Source organism: Heliconius melpomene, chromosome 10 (genome assembly GCF_056956725.1).
Source record: "Heliconius melpomene rosina isolate 202511_hmr_F chromosome 10, ASM5695672v1, whole genome shotgun sequence".
NCBI classification, from domain to species: Eukaryota; Metazoa; Arthropoda; class Insecta; order Lepidoptera; family Nymphalidae; genus Heliconius; species Heliconius melpomene.
Window position 1 is genome coordinate 5,947,771 of NC_140398.1, and position 22,474 is coordinate 5,970,244.

The 22,474-nt window shown below is 32.9% G+C and overlaps 2 protein-coding genes across 2 annotated transcripts in view; one reads left to right on the forward strand and one right to left on the reverse strand.

The window, feature by feature from the left end:
* Positions 1 to 399: 399 nt before the first annotated feature.
* LOC146535312 (nose resistant to fluoxetine protein 6-like) lies at positions 400 to 21,316 on the reverse strand. Its single transcript, XM_085191358.1, has 13 exons — positions 21,191 to 21,316; positions 16,487 to 16,638; positions 15,057 to 15,227; positions 14,635 to 14,791; positions 14,149 to 14,251; positions 12,050 to 12,137; positions 7,123 to 7,289; positions 5,716 to 5,901; positions 4,026 to 4,205; positions 3,606 to 3,756; positions 3,045 to 3,225; positions 1,224 to 1,366; positions 400 to 659 (listed from the first exon to the last, which is right to left on the reverse strand). The coding sequence occupies exons 1-13, from the start codon at positions 21,252 to 21,254 to the stop codon at positions 459 to 461; spliced, it is 1,944 nt and encodes a 647-aa protein (XP_085047484.1). The 5' UTR covers positions 21,255 to 21,316; the 3' UTR covers positions 400 to 458.
* Positions 10,271 to 22,474, forward strand: part of LOC146535313 (uncharacterized) — a 212,387-nt gene continuing 200,183 nt past the window's right edge. Inside the window, exon 1 of the mRNA XM_085191359.1 lies at positions 10,271 to 10,451. Coding sequence (XP_085047485.1) covers positions 10,385 to 10,451 — 67 coding nt within the window. The 5' untranslated portion in view covers positions 10,271 to 10,384. The remainder of the gene's footprint in view (positions 10,452 to 22,474) is intronic.

Genomic DNA, 22,474 nt, shown 5'->3' on the forward strand with positions numbered 1-22,474 from the left:
TCCATAATTATATTAACAAAAAAAAATTAATAACATTATTTTTATTTCATTATAACTGCAACATAAACAAGAATTACATGTTTTGATTCAAATATACAAGGAAAATATATTATTACCTTCAATTTTCGTCTTTAATTCTCATGTAATAAGATCTATTTTCACATACGTTGACATTATCAGCGTCAGTATTTCATTATCTGTGTAGTTTTTTCCTAAATACATATTTTACTGATGATTGGGTGGTTGAAACAATAACAGATAATATATATTTTTTAACGATTTATTACAGTTTAATTGGTAATCATCTTGGTTCTAATTGGTAATCAAGTGTACAATAAAGAGAACAAGCTTCTCACCCTTATTAGCTTTTACTTAAGACTACACCATTAAAAAAAACAATTCAGGTACATCAAATTTTATTATAAAAAAAAATTTACAAAATATAAAAATAATAAGTCTTATATGTGAGTCGATACAGTCGACACTGAAATGTTTGATAAACCAGGTTTGATACTTGGTTTGTTAGCTTCAAGCTCCTTCCTTTGTTTCTTTGGACCGAAGAAAATCTTCTGTAGCTGGCACGCTGGTGCTTCTACGAACAGATGGAGGGGTAGCGACCAGAGGTACGTTGTGCATACTATACCGGCGAATAGCATTATCTGAAATTATTATTTTTTGTTAAAAATATGATTTTCTTAAAGTTTTGTTTTTATGAAAGTGGCTTGATGTTGTATCCCGCATGTACCAGGAAAGGCAGAGGGAACACGTGCGAAACACAAAGGGCGGCGTTGGGTTCCGCTACTCAACATGTCTCGGAAATTGGGAGAAAAGCTACTATCGGAATGTCATATGCGAATACAGCATACAGCTGAAATGCATACTACATTGTGTCAAGAAACTTTTATAAAAATTAAATTCTGTTTCTCCCTCACTCTTGCAACTCTCAAAAGCAATATGAGATTTGATACTTTTCGCTGAAAATGCATTCCGAATGCCTGATTTCGATCTGATTGTGGATCTATTCAAATGAAGGTTTAATCCCGAGAGGAATGGATTGAATTAAAAACAATTTTGTGAAAGGAAATTTTAGAATTCTATTCTCAAAGTCAAAGGATATTATTAGACAACATGAATACAATAAATTCAAGGAATTGCGTATCGAGTGGCGGAACTAAACGCAGCGCTTTGTTTTAGTAGAGCATGAAAATAAAAAAAACACTTACAGCAGTATAATCGGTAGCGTAGAACGATCTCCTCATCTGTCCTCCGTAAGTCCTGAGCACGGTCGCGTGCAGCAACATAGCGCAGTATGACATCCTGCCGAGTGGCTGTAGGGGACCCCACTCTACTGCACCCACGTATATTCCTGTTAATGAAAAAAATATAAATAATATGTTTGAAGTAAGTGAAACTTTTTACTAGTAATTGAGGGCAGGTTGGTTCTATTTCCAGTAGAGGAAATCAAATATTTCCTCGCCTTGCATTAGTTGGAGAACGGAAGTGTCTTAATGGGAACGGACTCTCTTAACATTAGGTTCCCAATCTATGAAAACCATTTACTCATTTCCTAACTATTTTCGCAGCAACAGTCTCTTTTATAAATCGATGTGAATTAGTCTCAGAGCTTAAGCCTTAATCTAATAATATCGAAATACCACACCGCGCCGTTAGAATCCGGCATGCCTCTCACGTTCCCCACATTTCTATGCCATATTGTTATATTCGGTGTCAAATAGCTGAAAGCTTGACGAGTATTTCGTAAATTCCTTAACTTTAGGTGTTATTGACGAGATTAATTAAAATATAGTTTTTTATACGGATGAATTTTAATAATTAAATTACGAATTTAATTTAGATTTTAATATTTTTTTTATTTTTTATATACATAAAAAGTAGGCGGCGTTAGATTCCGCCACGTCAACACGAAATGCCTCGAGAATTCGGTGGAAAAAGGAGTACGGAAATGTCATAATGGGAACGGAGTGACAAAAATCACTAGAAAAAAAGAAATTAAAATATTAAATATTTTACTCGAATTGTAATCAAACCCATAACCTGTGGAGTTTTCACTAGCACGATTGTGCCCTTGCGTCACAATTGACCTCAGAGTAAAATTGGTAAAATGTAATTATCCATTTGAAAATCAACTTATGCTTATCAAACTTATTATCAGCGATCCAAACTATATTAAAAATAGTAAATCTACAAACCGACCCCATTTTGCGAGGAATTTTATATTAACATTTAATAGCATAGAACATTTTATTACTACCCTGATCCTATCCGATATGAAAATCTCCACCGATTTTTATTTTTACACCAGAATTCCTAATAATCCCTTTTATCTTTTGCAAGCGAATCAGACATTTGCGCTTAAACTTGAAGACGTTCCAAGTAAGTCTTACGTTAGGTAACATATATATATGTATGTAGGTATAGGTGGGACAGAATGTGATCGAGAAAAACCAATTTTAATGCACGAATAAATACAAAAGGTTTAGGAAAACTCTTTGAATGTCCACTTTTCTTTTGAATCGATTCCTTTTTGGAAGTTGCTTTGGATTTTTCAATTTAACGTATACGAGATATTTCGGAGTCGATTTGGAAACTATTATATTGCAGTTGAGTAGGAGGTTGGTATTGAGTTCGATTTTGTCTCGGAAGGGTAGACAGAGTTCCCAACTTTCACCAAATTTTTGAGACGTTGCATATAACGGCGGAACTGAACGCCGCGCTCTGTCTTCTTTGCTTTTAAAATAATTAATTCCCCGGTTGCCAATTAACCTTACGATGTTATTACGCTACGCCATGAAAACAGGCTGGGCAGAACAGCAGAGTAGGTAGAAGGATCCTGGGAACCTAGTGTGAAGGCACTCCATTCTCGTTAAGACACTTTTGTTCCAGAACGAGGGAATCAAAATATTAAATATTTCATTTCTTCGAGTGGCCATCGAACCCACAAACGTGGCGTTTAGTCGCACGTTTATGCCCCTGCGGCATGAAGTCCTCATTTATACGATATATCTAAATATAACAAAACTTACTGTTACATCTATAGAAGTAGCCAATAACGAACACGCATATAGCAAGAGCGAAGAAATTCTGGTTCAAACTATTGAAGATAGCGGATTCAAATGCAGATGCTTCACGGTGATGTAGATCCCATCCCATTAGTACTGTCCCCATGGCGATTGGTATCGATATGAGGAATAGGAATTTCATTAGCTGAAACATAACGAAAATAAGTTATCAAAAAATTTTTAGTATGAAAAAATTTTGCACGTTATGAGGTAATTGCAGTAAGTCAATTTTATTATTCTTTGACTAAATAATAATTATTAAAAATTATTATTTTTATTTTACATAATTTTACTAACGCGACAGATTGGAGGATCGATTCCTGCTCGAGGAAATATATTTTTTGCTATAGTAACAAGACAAAGCTGGTTAGAGTTTTACCACTCTACACACAATGTTTAAAAAAATACTGTGCGTGAGAAACAGGGTGTTTAAACACTAGTTTTCCTTTATCTATCCTGCTATATGTGGGATATAGCGTGAAGCTAAAAAAACATATATAATACATTGCAAATACATATTCTCACCCAAGACTCTCCTAAATTCCATTTAGCAGCTTGCGCCTTGTGATAGAACCAAGCTGTTAGCACACCCAAATGATAGCCCGCCCAGTTGCCCTGCGCCGACACGTACGCATGGTAGAACGTATCGTTGTAACCGAATATATCCCTTATCGATCTAGGAATAAGGTAAAATTTGCTATAGTGGGTTCTAAATTACTATTTCCGTAACGTGTATATTGGTGGTTTAGTTGGTGAGTATGTAACTAATAATACTTTGAATTTGCTGGTTGTAAATTCAAATCAAATAAGGGCAAGTTAAATTTTATATTATTAGGTCCTTACATATGAAATTGGCATTCATGATAAACCACTAAAATGGTAATAATCAACTAAAACTTAGAATTTTGATATCCAAAAAAAAATTAAAACTATACAAAAACTCACTCAGGGAATATGCTGACTCGTATCGGTAGTAGATTCATGAAGTAACTCTGCAAGAACGGTATAAGGAGGCTGATGATCATCACTCCAGATAATATAGGGGCACCCATTCTTGGCCACTTCCATATGACGAGTAGGACTATTAACGTCATGAAGAACAATTGGGTGTCTGTTCCTAGGTACCTAAAAATATATAATTTCTTTGTAATCTTATTTAATGTTATTTTTATATTTGTGTCTTAACACGAGGTTCCCAGGTTCCCCCAACTGTCTACTCTGCTATATACGGCATTGAAACAAAAAAAAGTATAGTAGTATTATAATAAAACCCATTCTATCTATTCTTTATATAATCTAGTGAATGCTCTAAAGATATACCTATAATATTTATTTGGCAATTTAAACAAAGTTGCTTAGTTGCTTAGTTGTTTAAATAGCGTACTGTTATGAAATCGAGTACACACGTAATTTTTCAACATACATATACGAAATGTATGACAATATAAATAAAAAAAATATATGAGTTTATTTCACAATTCATAGCTGACGTATGTGTCATTAAAAAGACCTTGAACTAGAAATCTCAGTAATAAAAGACAAAATTCAAGATGAACCTATAATATATAAATCAAAAGTGATGTATTAGTTGGTCTGCTTATTTCTAAATTCATATTTCCATTTGCTGGCTCTGGTAAAGAGGTAAAGTGGAAAACGGAAGTATCCTAATAGGAACGGAGTGTCTTAGCACTCGAGGGAAATTTATGACAAGGACAAGAAGCTCATGATTTAAAAAAAATGAGTTCCAGATTTTTTCTAAACAAAAAAAATATTCCAGAATCGTTTTCTTAGCACGAAATATCTTAAAATTGTGTAAGAAGTTAAAAATTAAGTGATGCATCACTTATTTCTTTGCCTGAAGTGTAAAAGGTGAGAAAAAATTATTATAGTATAAAGTAAATTGTTTTTTGAATCGAAAGTTATTGCAATTTTGGATAGTCCATTTATCGAGGAGGACTATTTCGGTTAAACTATTACGTTATATTAATCATTTCTTCATGACACTTAGAACGTGTCATGTCACATGTGTCATATACAACTTTCATCTATTTCTAGCTGACCACACAGACGAAGCCGTAAGTAAACGTTAGTATTTAATAAATGACCAGCGACTTACACTGTAAACTTGAAAATAAAACGTTATTAAAAAAGTTTACTTCATTACGAGCGAAGTCACGGACCAACACTATTGCAATTTATTGGATCGTTACCGCTATTATCTTATAAATTAAAAGAAAAATAACTTTAAAATCCAAGAAATACGGTTGACAATGGAATGTCGTGAAGTTTCAATTAATACCAGCTCTTAAATTCAATTTTGAAACTCCCAGACTTAAAAAGGTACACATTGTACTCATTAGTGCTTAGTACTAATGAAGCATAATTAATTTTATTTTTTTTGACCGCCCCTCCTTCTAAATTGACTGTTTTTGTTTTACCCATTTAATATTTGCTGCCAAAAACAGTGTTGAGGCACAGCATTTGAAGGTAAACGTGATGGTTGTTGATTCGATTCCAACTGGGGAATGAATTGTTAATAAAATATTTAGTAGGTATTGTAAGAAGAGAGCTTACCGCCTCTTCTAATGGTTAGATAATTCTTTGAACAAATAACTTCCTCGAATAAACTACTTACCAAGCCTGAGGTAGACACAAATGTTCGAATGGGAAGAGATTAGGCATCAATATGACTAACTGCCACCAATTAGATCTGCACATGTCCCTCTCACGTCTCACTACAGCATCCCACATGGGTCCAGACCCCAGGTGAGGGACCCATGTCATTGCTAGACCCATTACCACTAACACTGCTGGCATTAACCTGGAAAATTATGAATACTGTTTAATTTTGTTTTTTTTCAGCTTCATCCTGTATCTAGCATACAGCCGGGTAGGCAGAGGGAACCTATTGGGAACACTCCGTTTTACGCTTTCCATCGCGTATATGTAGTTACATGCTTGTGCCACTGCATCATAGCATCATTATTTTTTTAAGGAAACTCAAACTGGTTTATAAAGTCAGGTTTTCAATAAATGCATAAAAATAAAATACACGCTTACTGTAATACACGTTTAGAGTTAAAACGCAAGTCGTGGCGTAGGGGCACAATTTGTTATTGTATACCTGATGATTGGGTTCGATTCCCAGTTGGGAGAATGAAATATTTAAGTTAGGATCCCCGGTTCAATATGTATAAAAATAAATAAAATATGAAAAATAAAATGAAATATCCGTAATGACATCCATATCCGTACCTAATGAGATTTTTGTCTTTCGTGTTTTTTATACATTTTATATGTTTTTTTAGCTTCACACTGTATCCCTCACATAGCAGAATAGACAGAAGAAACTAGACTTAAGACTACTCTTTACTCAATTCCCATATTCCCGCCGAATTCTGGAGGCCTTGAGTGATGGGTGGAGGAACTCAAAACCGCGCTTTGTTTCGTTAGCATAGCGGGGAAACGAAAATATTAAATATTTTATTTCCTCGAGTGGGAATCGAACCCACAACCTGTCGCATTTATCGTTTTCATTATTATATTATGTAGGTATAAAAGAGAGGACCTAAGATATTTTAATAGCAATTTATTTATTTAACTTCTTGCTTTGAATCATTATGTCTTGGAAACGAAATATTTGTTTTAGAGTGAAACATTAAATATTTGAATTTACAGTTATACTGCAAGAAGTTTGCCAGAAAAGTTCTTAGTTCCTTGAAACTAAGATTATAATTTGATCATTAATTTATATTCTATCCATCCTTTTTATGATACAAGGGGATTTTTTGTTGGCTCATGTTGGCACCGTTTGTATGTTACTGACCTTCTTCTGACTTCAGTATATTTCATATAAAAAATTAACCGCCACTCAACACGCAATGCCTCTACAAAGTGGGGAACGGAAGTGTCTTAATGGTAACGGAGTGTATTAGTACCAGGTTCCCAGGTTCCCTCCACCTACATTGCCATGTGCGAGATCTAGCGTGAAGCAAAAACAATAATAGTACAATAAATATTTTAACTTATATTACATTTTTACCTGAACCATCTATTAACTATAGCCATGGGAACAGTTTTCAATGTGAACTGATGTGTTTCAGCGTACACCAGCATCTTATACGCCATGAGGAACCCACCCATCACAAAGAATATCTGCACTATAATGCGGGCGTTGAATAGAAGTGACTTGAAGAAGTCGTCGTATGACTGAAACAATAAAAACGTATAAAATACTTTTTTTAAATCTTAATATAAGTATAGGAAAAAGTAATCATATCTCAGGTGTAAGAAAGAAAATTGGGCGGATAATGGGAAATGGAGTGCCTTAACACTAGGTTCCCAGGTTCCACCTGCATACTCTCCTATGTGTCAAATATAGGGTGAAGCTAAAAAGATTTACAGTTTAAAAATATTAACAGATCTGATTGGCGAAAACAATCAAAATCATTTTCATCGCGAAACCATTTTAACAAAAAAAGAGGTCATACATTTCCCGTATATGAATTCACATTATCGTACCATCTACGACCGATACAATGACATATAGGTTTTCATTGAAAGGTCTTCCATTTAAGTATGAAACTTCAAAGGTATTGAAAACAAAAGGCAACGTTATCTATTATAATCGACAGGTCGACTTCAGCACTCGGTAGGATTAATGGAACCACCATCATTTGATCGCAATATACAGTACGGTTGACGTGTTGTGGCCGCGAAGTTAGGTTTTCTGCACATTTATATCAAAAATAAGAAAAATCCTAAAATCAAGTCTGCGCTTTAACTTCAGGGTGGCCAAGACTTGTCGATCGTACTGTGTGTTATTGAATTTGTATAGAATATTTTTAGATGCTGAAATGTTGTAATTTTTTAAAGTCAAGTACTTTTTTTATTACATATTTATTTGTACTCGTTAGTTCCAATATTATAATATTTAACTTACTTTACAAATTAAATACAAGTATGCATACAAGCTGAACGTTTAGGCCGATCGTGTCTCTCTATCGTTTGTTTCGCGTTCTCGCTTGCACGCTCGTATCATGCGGAACGTGACGGTAAGTCTTGTTTTCTCATGCGTACAGCTTCCGTTCAAACATTATATGTATATACATATTAGGAGATATCAATTAATAGTATAATGTTTGTATTAAACTCAAATATGGGTGGGTATTGGTATACTACAGCTATTTGTCTTAGTTTAGAATTTCTGTACTTAGGCTAGCGGTTAGTTGTATGGTAATACAACTAGCTAGCTGTAGTACAACTATTGCGTTATTTACTTTTATAGATATAAAGATTTTTTACAACGTCTCGTTTCGTTCTTAATTTTCCCCCCTATTTTCGTGATTTTGTATGTTGAGTGGCGTAACTCAACGCCGCGCCTCGTCTTACTGGTTAAATGGAAATTGGAAAGTTTATATATAATATACGTAGATAAAATAAAATCTAGAAAATGGTATCCTTTAGTTAGTACAATAACGCAAGGCATAAATAGTGTTATAAAACCTGAGCTAGATACTTTTCTTTATATAAAGATATAGAATTATATGAAACTATTTAGTGGAAACATCTACACGCAATACTGCGTTTACAACACTATCCGTTTGGCCCAATTTAAAATGTAGAAATAGTTGTTGCACCTGGAGGCAATTACTTTATAGAGAAAACTCTAATAAATAAATAAATAAATCATTATATTTATTATGAAAAAGGAGAAACGAGACATTTTTAAATATATTTTTAAAAATAAAAAGATTTTAAGTTTAATTTTAGTTTTAGAGATTAGTTTAAAGAGAGAGAGAGAGATTAATTTTAACTTTAAAGGCTGTCCTGGCGCAGGTGCACATGCGTGCGACTGTAAACGTGCCAGTTGAGGGTTCGATTCCATCTGATTTAATATTTGCATTTCTCGCTTTAGTTGATAAGCCTAGCGATGAGTTTCGCAATGCCTCTAGAATTCAGCAGAAATTGGGGAACGGGAACAGACTGTCTTAATAATTGGTTCCCACATTAAATAGTGAAGCAAAAAAAATATCACTATAATTATAAGCTAAATGGTTATTAGATTATAAATACTAGATTTTTTTTCCCATTATATGATATTTTATTAAAATCACTCCTCCTCACTTTCACTCCTCGAGCACTCCTCTTTTATTTTATTCAATTCTCGTATTAGGTCAAAGATATTAGACTAAAATTTTGGTCAAAATTTGCAAAATCGGCGCTGAAGGCACAATAATGGAAACAAGGATATTATCGGAGCATCGAGACCACTCAGGCCAGTTCATCAAATTAATTACGCATCACACACAGAATATTTTTATATAGAAGTGCCACCGAATATGTTTTCTTTTTCTTATATTTAAAAAATCAGCTTCACGCTGTATTCCGCTCAGCAGCAGGGCAGGGTAGGCAGAGGGAACCTACGGTTAAGACACTCCGTTCCCCACTTTCTGCTGAATTCTGGAGGCATTGCGTGTTGAGTGACAGAACTTAGCGCCGCGCTATTGCCTCGACACCAGACGAAGAAATGGAAATATAAATTTAAATAAATATTTCTTCATCTCGTCGAGTGAGGATCGAACTCACAACCAGTCGATTTTGCAGCACACTTTGTGCCCTGCGCCATGACTGGCCTAAAATGTTAATTTAATCTTTATCTATATATTTTTGGGAGTTTTATTACTTGTAGCTCGCAAAAAGTACTCGCATGCGGAACACGTGACTTTTTCTTACGTGAACCCCAACCCTGGGGTTTTTGTCACGGTCCGAAGTCAGTCGGTCGGTCAGATTCACGACCAATAGCTGTTCCGGAGATTAGTCCAGACATACAGAAGGTCTTTGTGTAAATCACTGTATGCACTTGAAAAACACTTTCATTTATTTATTTAGTATAGAGTATAGATGTATGGATTATTTAAAATTTTATTTCGGAGGTAGAATATAAAGTCAGTTTATTTTATATGTGGAATTTATATATTTGAATATTGTAATTTATTTATCATTTATATACATTCATAAAATCATATATACATTTAATAGAATTTATATATATGTTATAGTAATTAGTCGTATTTAGTATATTTATATGAAAGCGCTCAATGCCGTCGACCGAACCGCTAAGGAGTTGTCGTTTTCACATCTACCCTCTTGTCGACGGCATATAATAGTTCTAACAGTTGATGCTTGCCACTCGATGGGCTTAAATACGTTCCGTTGTTTTCTCAGTTATTTGTTAATATTATTGTAATTATCGTGTTCTCTTTTATATATACACATGTTTGTGGTTGACTTTTGTATAAACTATGTGTGTTCATACTGTGGTACTGTGCTTTAAAGTGGTGTTGGTATTGGATATACTCAGTGTTAATCGTGAGTAGATTTTTTATTATTCACTTTGTTTATTAATTTCAGCTAATATTTATTTATTTTTATTTATTTATCAGGAAGCCCACGTTACGTACTAAGACTATAATGGTTACAAACATTTTTAAATATATTGATACAAAGTATGTCTCAATTATAGGCTACCTTTGCATGTATAGTAAAGTTGTTGCTCATATCTAAATTAACAAAAAAAAACAACAACTATAATAAAAAAAAAAACCTACTAACCAGGTATATACAAACAGGTATATATATAAGAAGTGATCAACGTAATTATTTTTAAAATAATTATTTACCCGAAAGTTCTTCGTGTATATTGCGTTAACCGTTTCGATGTAATCTATAGTACTTGTACTCAGAATTACCTAACTTACAATATATCAAATGTAATACACAATTCTTAGGTCCGTATTTAAAAACGATCTTAACTCTAAGAGCGATCTTGAGACGCCAATTTTAATGACCAAAGTTACCTAACTAAGAATATAATATGCGTCATATATAATTCTTAGACCAGTATATAAAAAACCGCTTTCAACTCTGTGATCAATTTTGCAAGCGTTCTTAAGATACCATTTTCATTCATAGATCTTAGTTTAAGAACGAAAACGGCATATCAAGAACGCTCTCAAGATTGATCTCAGAGTTTATAAAGATACAGGTCTAACTTATTTCCATTTGCCAATGCAAGCGAAGCCGTAAGTAAAAGATAGTAATATAAAATAACTTTCTCAATTCGATGCCATTTCTAACAAATATAAAATCAAAAGGCTTCAACACTAACTCGCATTTCGGAAACGTTTAATTTATGAATCATATAAATCAAATATTTAGTGTACCTAATAAAATATTACGCGCCATTTAATCCGAGCGAGTGCCTAAAATGGCAAATTTGATAGCTTAATAATATTTATAATTTATTATTATATCTATATCCAATACTAATATTGACTTTGTATCATTTACTTTCATAGTCTAGCCGTTTGTTTTTTTTACATTTTTAGGGTTCTGTTTCTCAAAAGAAAAAACGGAATCGTTATAAGATCGTTTTGTTGTCCGTCTGTATGTCTGTCTGTCCCTCACTAAGAGCACCGTAACAGTGTCCGATAATGATTTATTTTTTATTAAATTTTAAAATGTACATCCTGTAGGAAAGAAATACTTAAAAAAGTAAGCCTGCTTTCCAAAAAGAAAGCAGGCGTTTCTTGGACAAGATTCCAAGAGGCGCGGGTTCAAATCCCGCTACGTTCAAGTTTTTATACATTTTCTATTAAGTATTTTTCGATAATTGCAGGATCGATCCTCCCTCGAAGAAATTATATATTTTTATTTCTCTGCACTGGCAAGACAGAGCCCGGAGTTGAATTTTGTAATATCTAGAAACGAAATGTCTAGAAACCAGGCGGAAAGTGCAAAACAGATGTCTTGGCACTATGTTCTATATAGCAAGAGAGAGAAGAGAAGAAGAGATTAATAGCAAGAATTAACTTAAATATATTTTAGAGATAAGTCAACCGAGGCTATTTTAATTTAAATGCAATAAAGAATATTATAAAAATTACAAGTATATATAAATAACTTACGTTTTCTATAAAATCCGGGTTCTCCGTGTAACCGTATCCAATGAAAATCATCGAATGCAGCCCAAGTATCATCACCATAGTATAAAACCTGCAAAAAGAAAATAATAATATTGTTAAGGAAAGCGTTTAGTTACGGCACTGAACACGGCTGCCTCAAAAATTCGGTGGACACTAGGAAACGTAAGTGTTTTAATGGAAATGGAGTGTTTTAGCACTAGGTTTCCAGGTTTCCTCTGTCTATCCTACAATGTGTAGAATACAGCGTGAAACCGAATAAAAACATATTTTACAATTTCATGTCATAATTTATCTATATATATAAAATCGAAAGGTCACTCACTCATCACGAAATCTTAGAAACTACATGTGCTAGGAATCTCAAATTTTGCAAAGGAGTTACTTATAGGATGTAGGTGCTCGCTAAGACGGGAATTTGCAGTATTCGACTTCTAAGAGGTTGTTTTTGGGGTCGAAAGTTTGTATGAAACTTCGTTACTACAAATGCTAGGAGTCTCAAATTTTGCATAGACGTCACTAGGACGTAGTCATGGAGACAGAAATTAATAATAACATAGTTGACGCGGGTGAAACCGCGAGGGGGCCGCTAGTATAATATATATTTTGTTACTTTGGATTCTGTCTATTATTTCAGAAACATATTATCTTACAATTTCATCAAACACTTCGGTCATTGGGTTTTTCCACGCATTATCCCGCAAATAGCAGAGTCAAGTTTGTGCCCCTGTGTCACGAGGGCCTCTGTTTTAGTTTAAGCTTTCTATTTTTAATATTATAAATTAGATTCTAAATAAGTTTTCGAACCGCTGTTCCATTAAACTAAACGTCAGATTCATTCGTGTCAGCGATTATAACAATGTAAAATTAATTATACATATTTTTTTATTTTATTATAATAACTACGTGATTTTGTTTAAAAAAGTTCCATATTTTAAATTATAATTAATTTAAAATATGAAACTCTTTTAAAGCAACTATGTTTGCGTGGACTTTCTTTTCTGTGGGCCCTCTTTTCCCGTTCCCATAGGTATTTCGAGAAATCCTTGACCCGTGTAGGAGATCACTAAGAGTGATCCTCTCCTCCTCAACCAATTTATATGTCAAATTTCACTATTGCAAGACTGCTGTCCGTCTGTGAGTTGTCAATCACTCAATAATGGAAGAAATGAAATAGCCCTAATACTGTAGTTCAAGCGAGCACAGGCCCCAAGAAGAGCATTAATATAATACAAAGATTCATATTTGATCCCACTTTAGTATTTCGCTTCTTCAAATCGACTTCCTTGAAATTTAATTAAAAGTCTTTGAATTGTAGATTTAAAGATATAGACCGTAAACAGATGGTTGTAGGTTCGATCTCACACGAGGGGAATTAGTTTAGTTAAATTATTTATAATTTTTCGCTCTGGTAGACAAAACGCGACGATTAATTCCGTAACTCAACTTAATGTCTCGAAAATTGGTTTAAAAGTGAGGGATAGTATATCTCAACACTAAATTTAAAAAAAAAAACAAACCAGCTTGCAAAAAAGCCTATGAAAAATGAAAATGTGCACAATATTATTCTAACAATATTATCTCCATTCAAAAGTTATAACAAAAGATAACATTACATGTCATGTTTTTATTCTATTTCTGTATATTTGCCGTTGCATGAAATGAATTTTCATATAAATATTATTTTGAAACTGGGTCATTTTTGTGTAGTTGGACTATACTCGTACATATCCTGTTTATATTAATTAATAAACCAAGTTGCAAATTAGCTCTGGCCCTAAATTAAAATTATGTGTAATTTTAATGTGGCATTTTCATTGTGACATCTTTTTTATATTTTCTCTTATCTTACATTAGTTTTGTTTTTAATACATTTTTTCTGGCTTCACGCTGTATCTCACAGATAGCGGGCTAGGCAGAATTTTTTTTTCGATTTTCAAAACACAATATTTCGCTTCAATTATTAATTTTCCCGAAGTAGAATCGAATCGACAACTGTCGTGTTTACCTTTATACACTGTGGCCACTTCGCCACGACTGCCTCATTTCTATTTTATATAATTTTAGAATTCATTCATACTAACCTCATCGCTTGAAAACATTTAAAAATTCCTCCTTCAGCGCTGCCACCGTATTTTAAAGCTTTCCAGTTCTTTTGCACGCAAAACGCCAACATATATCTATTACCTGAACAAAACAAAATATATGTTTATCTATATTGATAAAATATTTTAATTTGGATACTAGGCGCAAGTTCTAATCCATTACATCTTTTCAAATAGCAAATTTGTATAAGTAATTACAAAGGCTACATTTTATGAATATCTAAAATATTTCGGAATGGAATAGCAAATTCTCAAAATTGTATTTTCATTTAAATATTTTGATATTGCTAAATGCGCACTTACCAAAAAAGTCGTAAAAGTCGTAGAAAATAAAATTAAGAATTATTTAGAAAATGAAAATAATTCATTCTCCGGATGGGGAATTGAATCCATAACAGTCGTATTTTCAATTAGACGCTTAGCTATATGAGTCTTCTTTGAAAATATTAAAAAAATAAAAAATACCTTCTCCATCCTCCGGTGGCCAAAAGAAGTAGAAAGCAGAACAACCAAGATTGACAAATAGAAGAATAAGTAGGAGTGCTCCTATAACATAGTCCAGACCATCAGGTGGGATATAGTCATGCTGTGTCTTGCAATATCTTACTGATAGCGAGTCCACCTGGTAAAGAAAAAATCTATGAAGATATATTTATGTAGCAGCCTTACACTTTTTCTCGCAGAGCAATCGGTATGGGGAACGTAGTGTAGCGTGCAAACACTCTGTTTCCCATTTTCCATTAAATTTTTGTATAGTAATAAAAAGATATTTTCTATTCTCTATTTACACTACAATTCACACATTAAAAAACATCTTTCGTTACTGAGTCGTCGGGAATGGGAAAAAAACGTGATGTTGTGGTTAGTACTATATATGTAGAACTTACTTGTAACCCATAACCTTCATGTATGGTGGCATTGAAGCATTTCTTTAAAGCATCAGCGGTGATATGACTTGCATTGGCATGAGTCAGATTCAAACCGCAATGCTGGGATCCACAAACACCTCTATGTAACTTTGTGTGTTTGTAATTTCTATAGGATAGTGATGAAAAATTCTGTAAAAAAAATATTTTTTTTTTTATAAGTGTTGAAAATTTATAAAGTTGAGACACTCTGTTCTCTTTGTTGACTCTTTTCGAGACATCATGTGTTGAGTGGACAAACTTAATAGCTAACTTTGTAAAACAACCAAAATTGAAGCTAGTAGGATAAGCAGGAGGAACCTTAGTTCCCTGCTATGTGGGATAGGTACAGCGAGAAGCAAAAACATGTCCTACTTTCCTAAGCATACATTATAGAAGAAAATTGAAGTATTGTAGGTGTAACTACGACTTTTAGGTTTTTGATTGACTTACTCATTGAAATAAGCCAATGCCATTAAGAATACTACTTAATTTTGAGATTCCTTAAATAATTAGAAACTTTTTCGTCTAATTTTCGATATAATTACCAAACAAAAGTCAGTCTTAATACGTAATGATGATAGATTACAGTAATTAATTACTACTTAGGATACGCTGAAGAACGCTCTTTTCCTATTTCTTTTGCTTTTTGTGTACACATTCTAGTAATTTCGCACGCGATGGTCCACAAAGTGATCCGACTGTTTGTTTGTATGTTTGTTTGTTATTGAATTTACATGTATGTTTTTAAATTACTTAAACATAATATTAGGGTGAAATCCTGCTGTTGAAATTTCATTTTTAATATATATTGAATTAACAAAAAAATTTAAAAGGGTGATAGGTATATTATAGGTAAGGTAATAAACTTATAATTACTCTCCTCATCCTTTCGCGATGAGGCAGCGTTTAACTGATGGGATCCGACGGTTGTGGAGCTATTATATTAAATAATATAAATAAAATAGATAAATAGAAAATTAATTCATATTTCATTTTTATTTAAAAGTATTTCCATTTTCCGGCTTTAAACAATTTTAATTTTTTTAAAACCGCGTCGCTCTTATGTCATCGTTATATAGAACCATCATGCATGTTTTCGTTTTCTTGTTTCATCAAAATCGGACCAGGATTTGCAAAGTTTCATCGCTTTTTAAAATTTGCATTCCGTGGAGACGCGACCTGTAAGTCACGCAGTAGTGGAATAATAACGAAACCGCGAGAGCACGAGCCGAAGTATGCAATAGGAAATGCAAATAGGAAAAAAAATAAAAACAGAGACTTTTTTCTCGAGTTACCTATTTTTTAGATATGCTGAAAACAAAAAACGTTCGTGTCAACCAAAAATATTTCTAAATATATACATTCCGTACAACCATTTCGTGTCAATTCTCAATAGTGTTTCTACTTACTTTAATATACTGATACAGTGGGGAATCGTCTTCTAACAGCTCAAAGTCTACTATGCAGTAGACAGCGTCTGGTTTCTTCAAGCAGCGGTCGAAGTCATCGAGTTCTGATAGCACCGGCATTGAATGATAGTCAAATGTGTGTGATAGTACATCTGTAACAAAAGTAAATATTGTTAGGTGTAAGGACGTTATTGAAGCTGACTCCTATCTTTTTGTATTGAAAGTAAAGTGTTTTTTCTCCTGCATATAGTAGAAAAGCCACTTCTTTTCTGGAGGCATTCAACACCGCGCTTTATCTCGTTACCAGAACGAGAAAATGAAAATATTAAATATTTAATTTCCTCGATTGGGAATCAAACCCACAACTTGTCCACTTACAGTTGACACGTTGAGTTCCGTACCATTATCTATAAAAAAGGCAAAAAAAAATCATGCTTATTGTATGAGACTCCTAAATATGTATTTGTTGTTTTAGCTGCAACAGAAATATATCATTTGTGAAAATTTCAATTGTCTAACTATTATGGTTCTTCAGATAAAGCTGGTCCCGTTTTACGCTTTGGGTACGGAACTCTAAAAATTTTCCAATTAATAAAAAAATTGAGTAGAATACTATGAAAAAGAAAATAAAATTGTAAAATTTTGAGGTGCAGAACTGTCTCTCGATACATTACTAGGTTCCGTCGGCCTAGGCTTCTATGTGCGGAATATAGCGTGAAGCTATTTAAATCTATTTATTAGGCCTTAAAATTATGGCACTTAAATGTTATTGGAAATTCCAGTATACGAGTATATTTCCTAACGACGTCCGTTAGATATTGCATACTAACATTTCCTTTGAAATTACTACTTTATGTCTATTTAATAATATTATTAGACAATAATTATGAAAGTGTCTAATTGTTCACGTGATGGTTGTGGGTTTGATTTCCATTCGAGGAACGGTGGTATTTCAAATTCTTTACTGTTAGGAGGTCATCGTGGCATAGCATCTGACTGTAGGCGCGGCGGTGATGGGTTCGACTAGCATTTGGGTCAAAGAGTTAATTTCATTTCCTCGTTTTGGTCATATGTAAGGCACAACACAACACGTATTGACCTAAAAAATTAAGATAAAAGCTAGGAATAAATAACAATTTTGTTAAATGAAAATTCGCGGTAACTTATTTAATATATTTAAAATATATCGTTTTTCATCAACGGCACAGTACGTCTAATAGAGCGAGGAAGTGAAAAAAATATATATAATACTTCTGAGTGAGAACCGAACACCCAGTCGTCACGGTGTGCCTTTCTGTAGTCTGCTTTCTCAGTTTTCTATTTAATTTGAAGTTTAAGTTATTAAACTTAAACTACCTTCTAATGCAATAATTACATAAATATAAATATATACCTTGTATGTATACTTTCGAAACATATTCATTCGACATATTTTATTTTAAGCTCTACATTCACTGTAATAGATACAAAAATTGAATAAAACACGCTTTTAAGGCCTAGATAGTGCAACAGCATAATTTATTAGGTCTAGAAAATCGTTCTAAAGATTTTAATCTGCTAAATATAAGTGCAGTTAGTATATGTTTGTTATTTGAAAACGGGTAAATACATACATACATTTTTTTCCAGAATCCGTTGAATCAAAGTCTTTTTAGCGTACTGGTAAAACTTTCCGTTTCCTAATTTCGGCCCAATTTTTAAGACATTAAGAGTTGAATGGCGGAGCTTAACGCCGCGTTTTGTATTTTTGTTAGAGCGAGGAAATGAAAATTATTAATTCCCCTGAGTGTTGTACCAACAACCGTCGCGATTACAGTCAGTCGCTATGCTGCTTTACGACGACGGTACATCCTTAGCTAAACGACTAAAAAAACGTTAATAAAAATTCATCTTATATCTCAATGTAGCAGTGACAAATGTATTGCAATTAAAAGAGAGTCAAGAAGCTTGAAATACAATTTCTGGATTTTAATTGAATACAAAATTTTATTCAAATCCAAGCAGTTTACATTTGTCTGACAAGTTTGCGTGGCCTTCGGTTCCCCGTTCCACTACCTTTACGGGAGGAAAGCAGAGAACGTAGTGTCTGGGCTCTAACTCCAATAAAAGTCCTTTATTTATTTTCTGCCTAAATCAGACGATACGTAACCAACTACAGTTTACAAAATATCATGCATGGATGGACATGTCCATTTACTTTATAAATCTAATTATTTGTAAGTAAAAGTGGTCTAAGACTAATTATTTATTTTTAAAAATTATTTATTTTAAATATTACGTTTTTTATTTAAATAAACATGGAATCTAGCCGTATGAAAACTCTTCAGTCAATTAATTGGACTTCTTAAATACACACGCATCTAACTGTGAGCGTTTGCGGCGCGTTTCATTCTTGAAAATGAATTATTTTATTTAAATGCCTCAAACTTTTTTTAATTCCCTTTGATTAAAATTAATTCCCTTTTTTCAATAATTTTTTTAAGGTTCTTGTTTAGCAGATGGAACCTAGTGCTATAATATTTCGTTGTCTATTTGCGTTAAAATTTTGAGACATTGCGTATTACGAGACTCATCGCTGCGTATAGCCTTGTTACCAGAGCTAGGAAATAGTATTAAACGATTCTATTTTTCTGTACTAGTTAGATATAACTCCAATTTTAATACATCTTTATTATTTAAAAAGTCATTACACAAGTTAGACCACTTTTCCACCAGCCATTTGAACAAGTTACTTGCGTCACTGTTACTTAGTGACATTCTAGACTTGCATTTCAGTTTCGAAATTGATAGGAACCCGGAAAATACTTTTACTTTAATGATCTATTTTTGTTTACTCAATATGCCTTATATGATTGGAACATTAAGTAGCACCGACATGTCGCAGTGAATGTTTACCTGTAGGTATTTGATAATCATAAGTTTTAGTATAAATTAATTTTAAAATATATAGGTATATTCTTTTTCTGTCAGATAAGACAAGGCGCAGCGTTAGGTTCCGCCGCCCAACATACAAATTAGGTTACGCAGACTGTTCTCTGCCTATCCTGCTTGCTATATTTATGAATAAACTAAAAACATAAGTTAGCTATGCAATATATTTAAAATAAATAACTAGATAATTATATTTTCTTCTCATTTGTTTGATCAGATGAAGTCTCTAACTGTCTTATGTCTCTTAATAGGGCACTAAGTGGAGAACAGTGTGTCTGAACAGTAAATTTTCTCTACCAACCCTGCTATAGAAGTAAAGTAAAAAAAAGCAAACAATAATCATCGACCTCAATTACACTCAAACATTACACTGGTGCGAATAGGATGCAATTATTTCCACTGCCTTTATAATGAAGTGTTAAATTAAATATTGATATTGCCACTTACCACATCATTGATCTTTATGATATAGTTAGTATGTAATCAGAGTATATTTTACATCTTTAGGCATCTTCTGTAGAGATGGGAGTGATAGAGAAAAAAAATATGATAGTGATAACACACTTTGTGCTCCGTTTTTTATATATTTAAACACAGAGGCTCCCGTGGCGTAGCGGCATAGACTTTGACTGTAAGCATGAAGGTTGTGAGTTCGGTTCCCATTCGAAGGAATGAATTATTATCATTTCTTATTAAATTTTGTTTTTTTCTCATTCTCATTGAATCTATTTTCTTATAAGTATAATTTTTAATTACCTTTCATTACTACGATATGATGTATATAATATGTGTAGTATGTAAAAAAATATAATAGAAAAAAGGCGAGAACGTAATGGATTGAATGGTTATTAATTTATGTATATCGACTTACTTAATAGCTTAAGCTAAATATTGAAACCTAACACTTTATATACTATCTACATATATGTATATTTCCAATTCCAAATAATTATATTTTTTTCCATAAATACTTTAATTAATGAAAAACCTTAATTAAAATTTCTGGAACTTCTGATTTCTTTAAGAAAAAAAAAAATAGCCCCGCCGAGTTTCTTGTGTTGATTCTTCTGCAGTTATTAACTTTAGCGAATTAGTAGTAAGCTATTTGACGTTCAAGAAATGAAGTATATAACTTCTGATTTTAATAAAATTTATTGAATTTACTCAAAACTGGGGTATAGAGCCATTCTAAGCTTTTATGGCTTTTCTTTAATGTTAGGCTGATACTGTCTTCGTATTTATACATTTTTTTAGATAGTAATAAATAAAATAACTAAGGGTTGTTTTTGTTATACATGCATGTCATGTATGTCATGTATAATACATTCTAAGTGCTCTAGGTAAGGGTAAGTCTCATTGAAGGAACAAGTTGCTATGTATTTAAGTCATAGCCTAGGCTGATTGCAAAAATTGAATATCTAATACAATAGTATATAGTATAGATATAGATATATTTTATTCTTTTTTTTAGCTTCACGCTGTGTATGAGAATTCCTTCTTCTATTTTGTAATTAGTTTTATGTATTTTAGTATATTATTTGTAGATATAAGATAAATAAACAAATTGTATCTTTCTTTCAATCATTGAAAATAATTTATAACAATTTTAAATTAAAAATAATCTTATTAGGTTAGTTTAAATTTAAGAATAATAATTTTAATTATAATTAAAATTCAAATTTGTAAAACGATATCACCAAATGAATTATTTATTATACATAACTAAAACATAAATATTTAAATAATAATATATAATAAAAAAATATATATTACCTTCTCTCGTCCCATTATTGTCTCCAAAAACACTAGTTGCACAGAAAAACACAAGCCACCACATTTCGAGTGTAATAACGACTGTGAGATACCGTTGGTTGGTTTGATGCAATTCAAGTGGTGTTAGTGGGGTGTTTCTAGCCCTGATAGCATTGTGGTTGATTTGGGGACTGTAAAAGCGATAGATTGTGGATTCGATTTTCCACTTGGAATAACTTATTTCCATTTTCTCTCTCTAGTAATAAGGAAAATATGATAAAAATATGTCTTTTTCGCTTTACGTTACGTTATAACGGATATAGAAGGCAGAGGGAACCTAGTGTTGATGCATTCCGTTCTTAACGTTCTGCACAATTATCCAAACGTAGCGAAACTCAAATATTTCATTCCTCCGAGTGGGAATCGAACTTACAACAGTCGCACGCTTCTGCCCCTGCGTCATGACGGCTTTTAATTAAATATATTACACAAGTCTAAATAGGTACCTACATTACGTCTATACGATGTTTCTTAAGTACTGGACGTACTATTCTTATGCTTAGGTCTCAATACTTTCTAATACATTTATGAAATCTGTAATACTATATTATAAGATAGTTCCAGAAGAATAACTTGCAATAAATCGATAGACTTCTAGAGAACATAGTGTCCTATGATTCTATGTTCTATTTATATACTTAGTAAAAACAACAACATATATTACATTATACAAATTTTGTATTAACTTCACGCTCTATCCCGCACAAAGCAGGTTAGGCAGGAGGAATAAGACACCCTGATCTCTACTTTTCGCCTAATTTTCTAGATATTGGGTGTTGTATGGCGGAATCGAACCCACAATCATTGTGTTTACAGTTTGACGATATTCGCTGCGTCACGACGACCTCTATTGTGTATTTTTTTTTCAGCTTCATGATGTATCTGGATAGCAACGAAGGCAGAGGAAGCCACTCCTAGTGTTAAGACACTCCGCACCTCACTTTCCGCCAAATTCTACTTTGTATTACGCATTCATTAATGATTTATCCATCAGTATCTAAACATTTGCGAAAAATTTGCAATAGTGGGAAAAAAATCAACAAATTCAGTGACGCGTAGCGTTACAATGTCCGTTGCTTCACGTTTTACAAATAAAAATAGAAGTGGTAGAGATTAAAGGCATATTTTTTTCTTAAAATAATTGGTTTAATGAATGGAATGGAGAAATTTCTTTAGTTTCATATAACTGATTGTGGATATGGAGGTTTTGTGTGGATGTTGGGGCGCAGTGGCACAGATCTGATT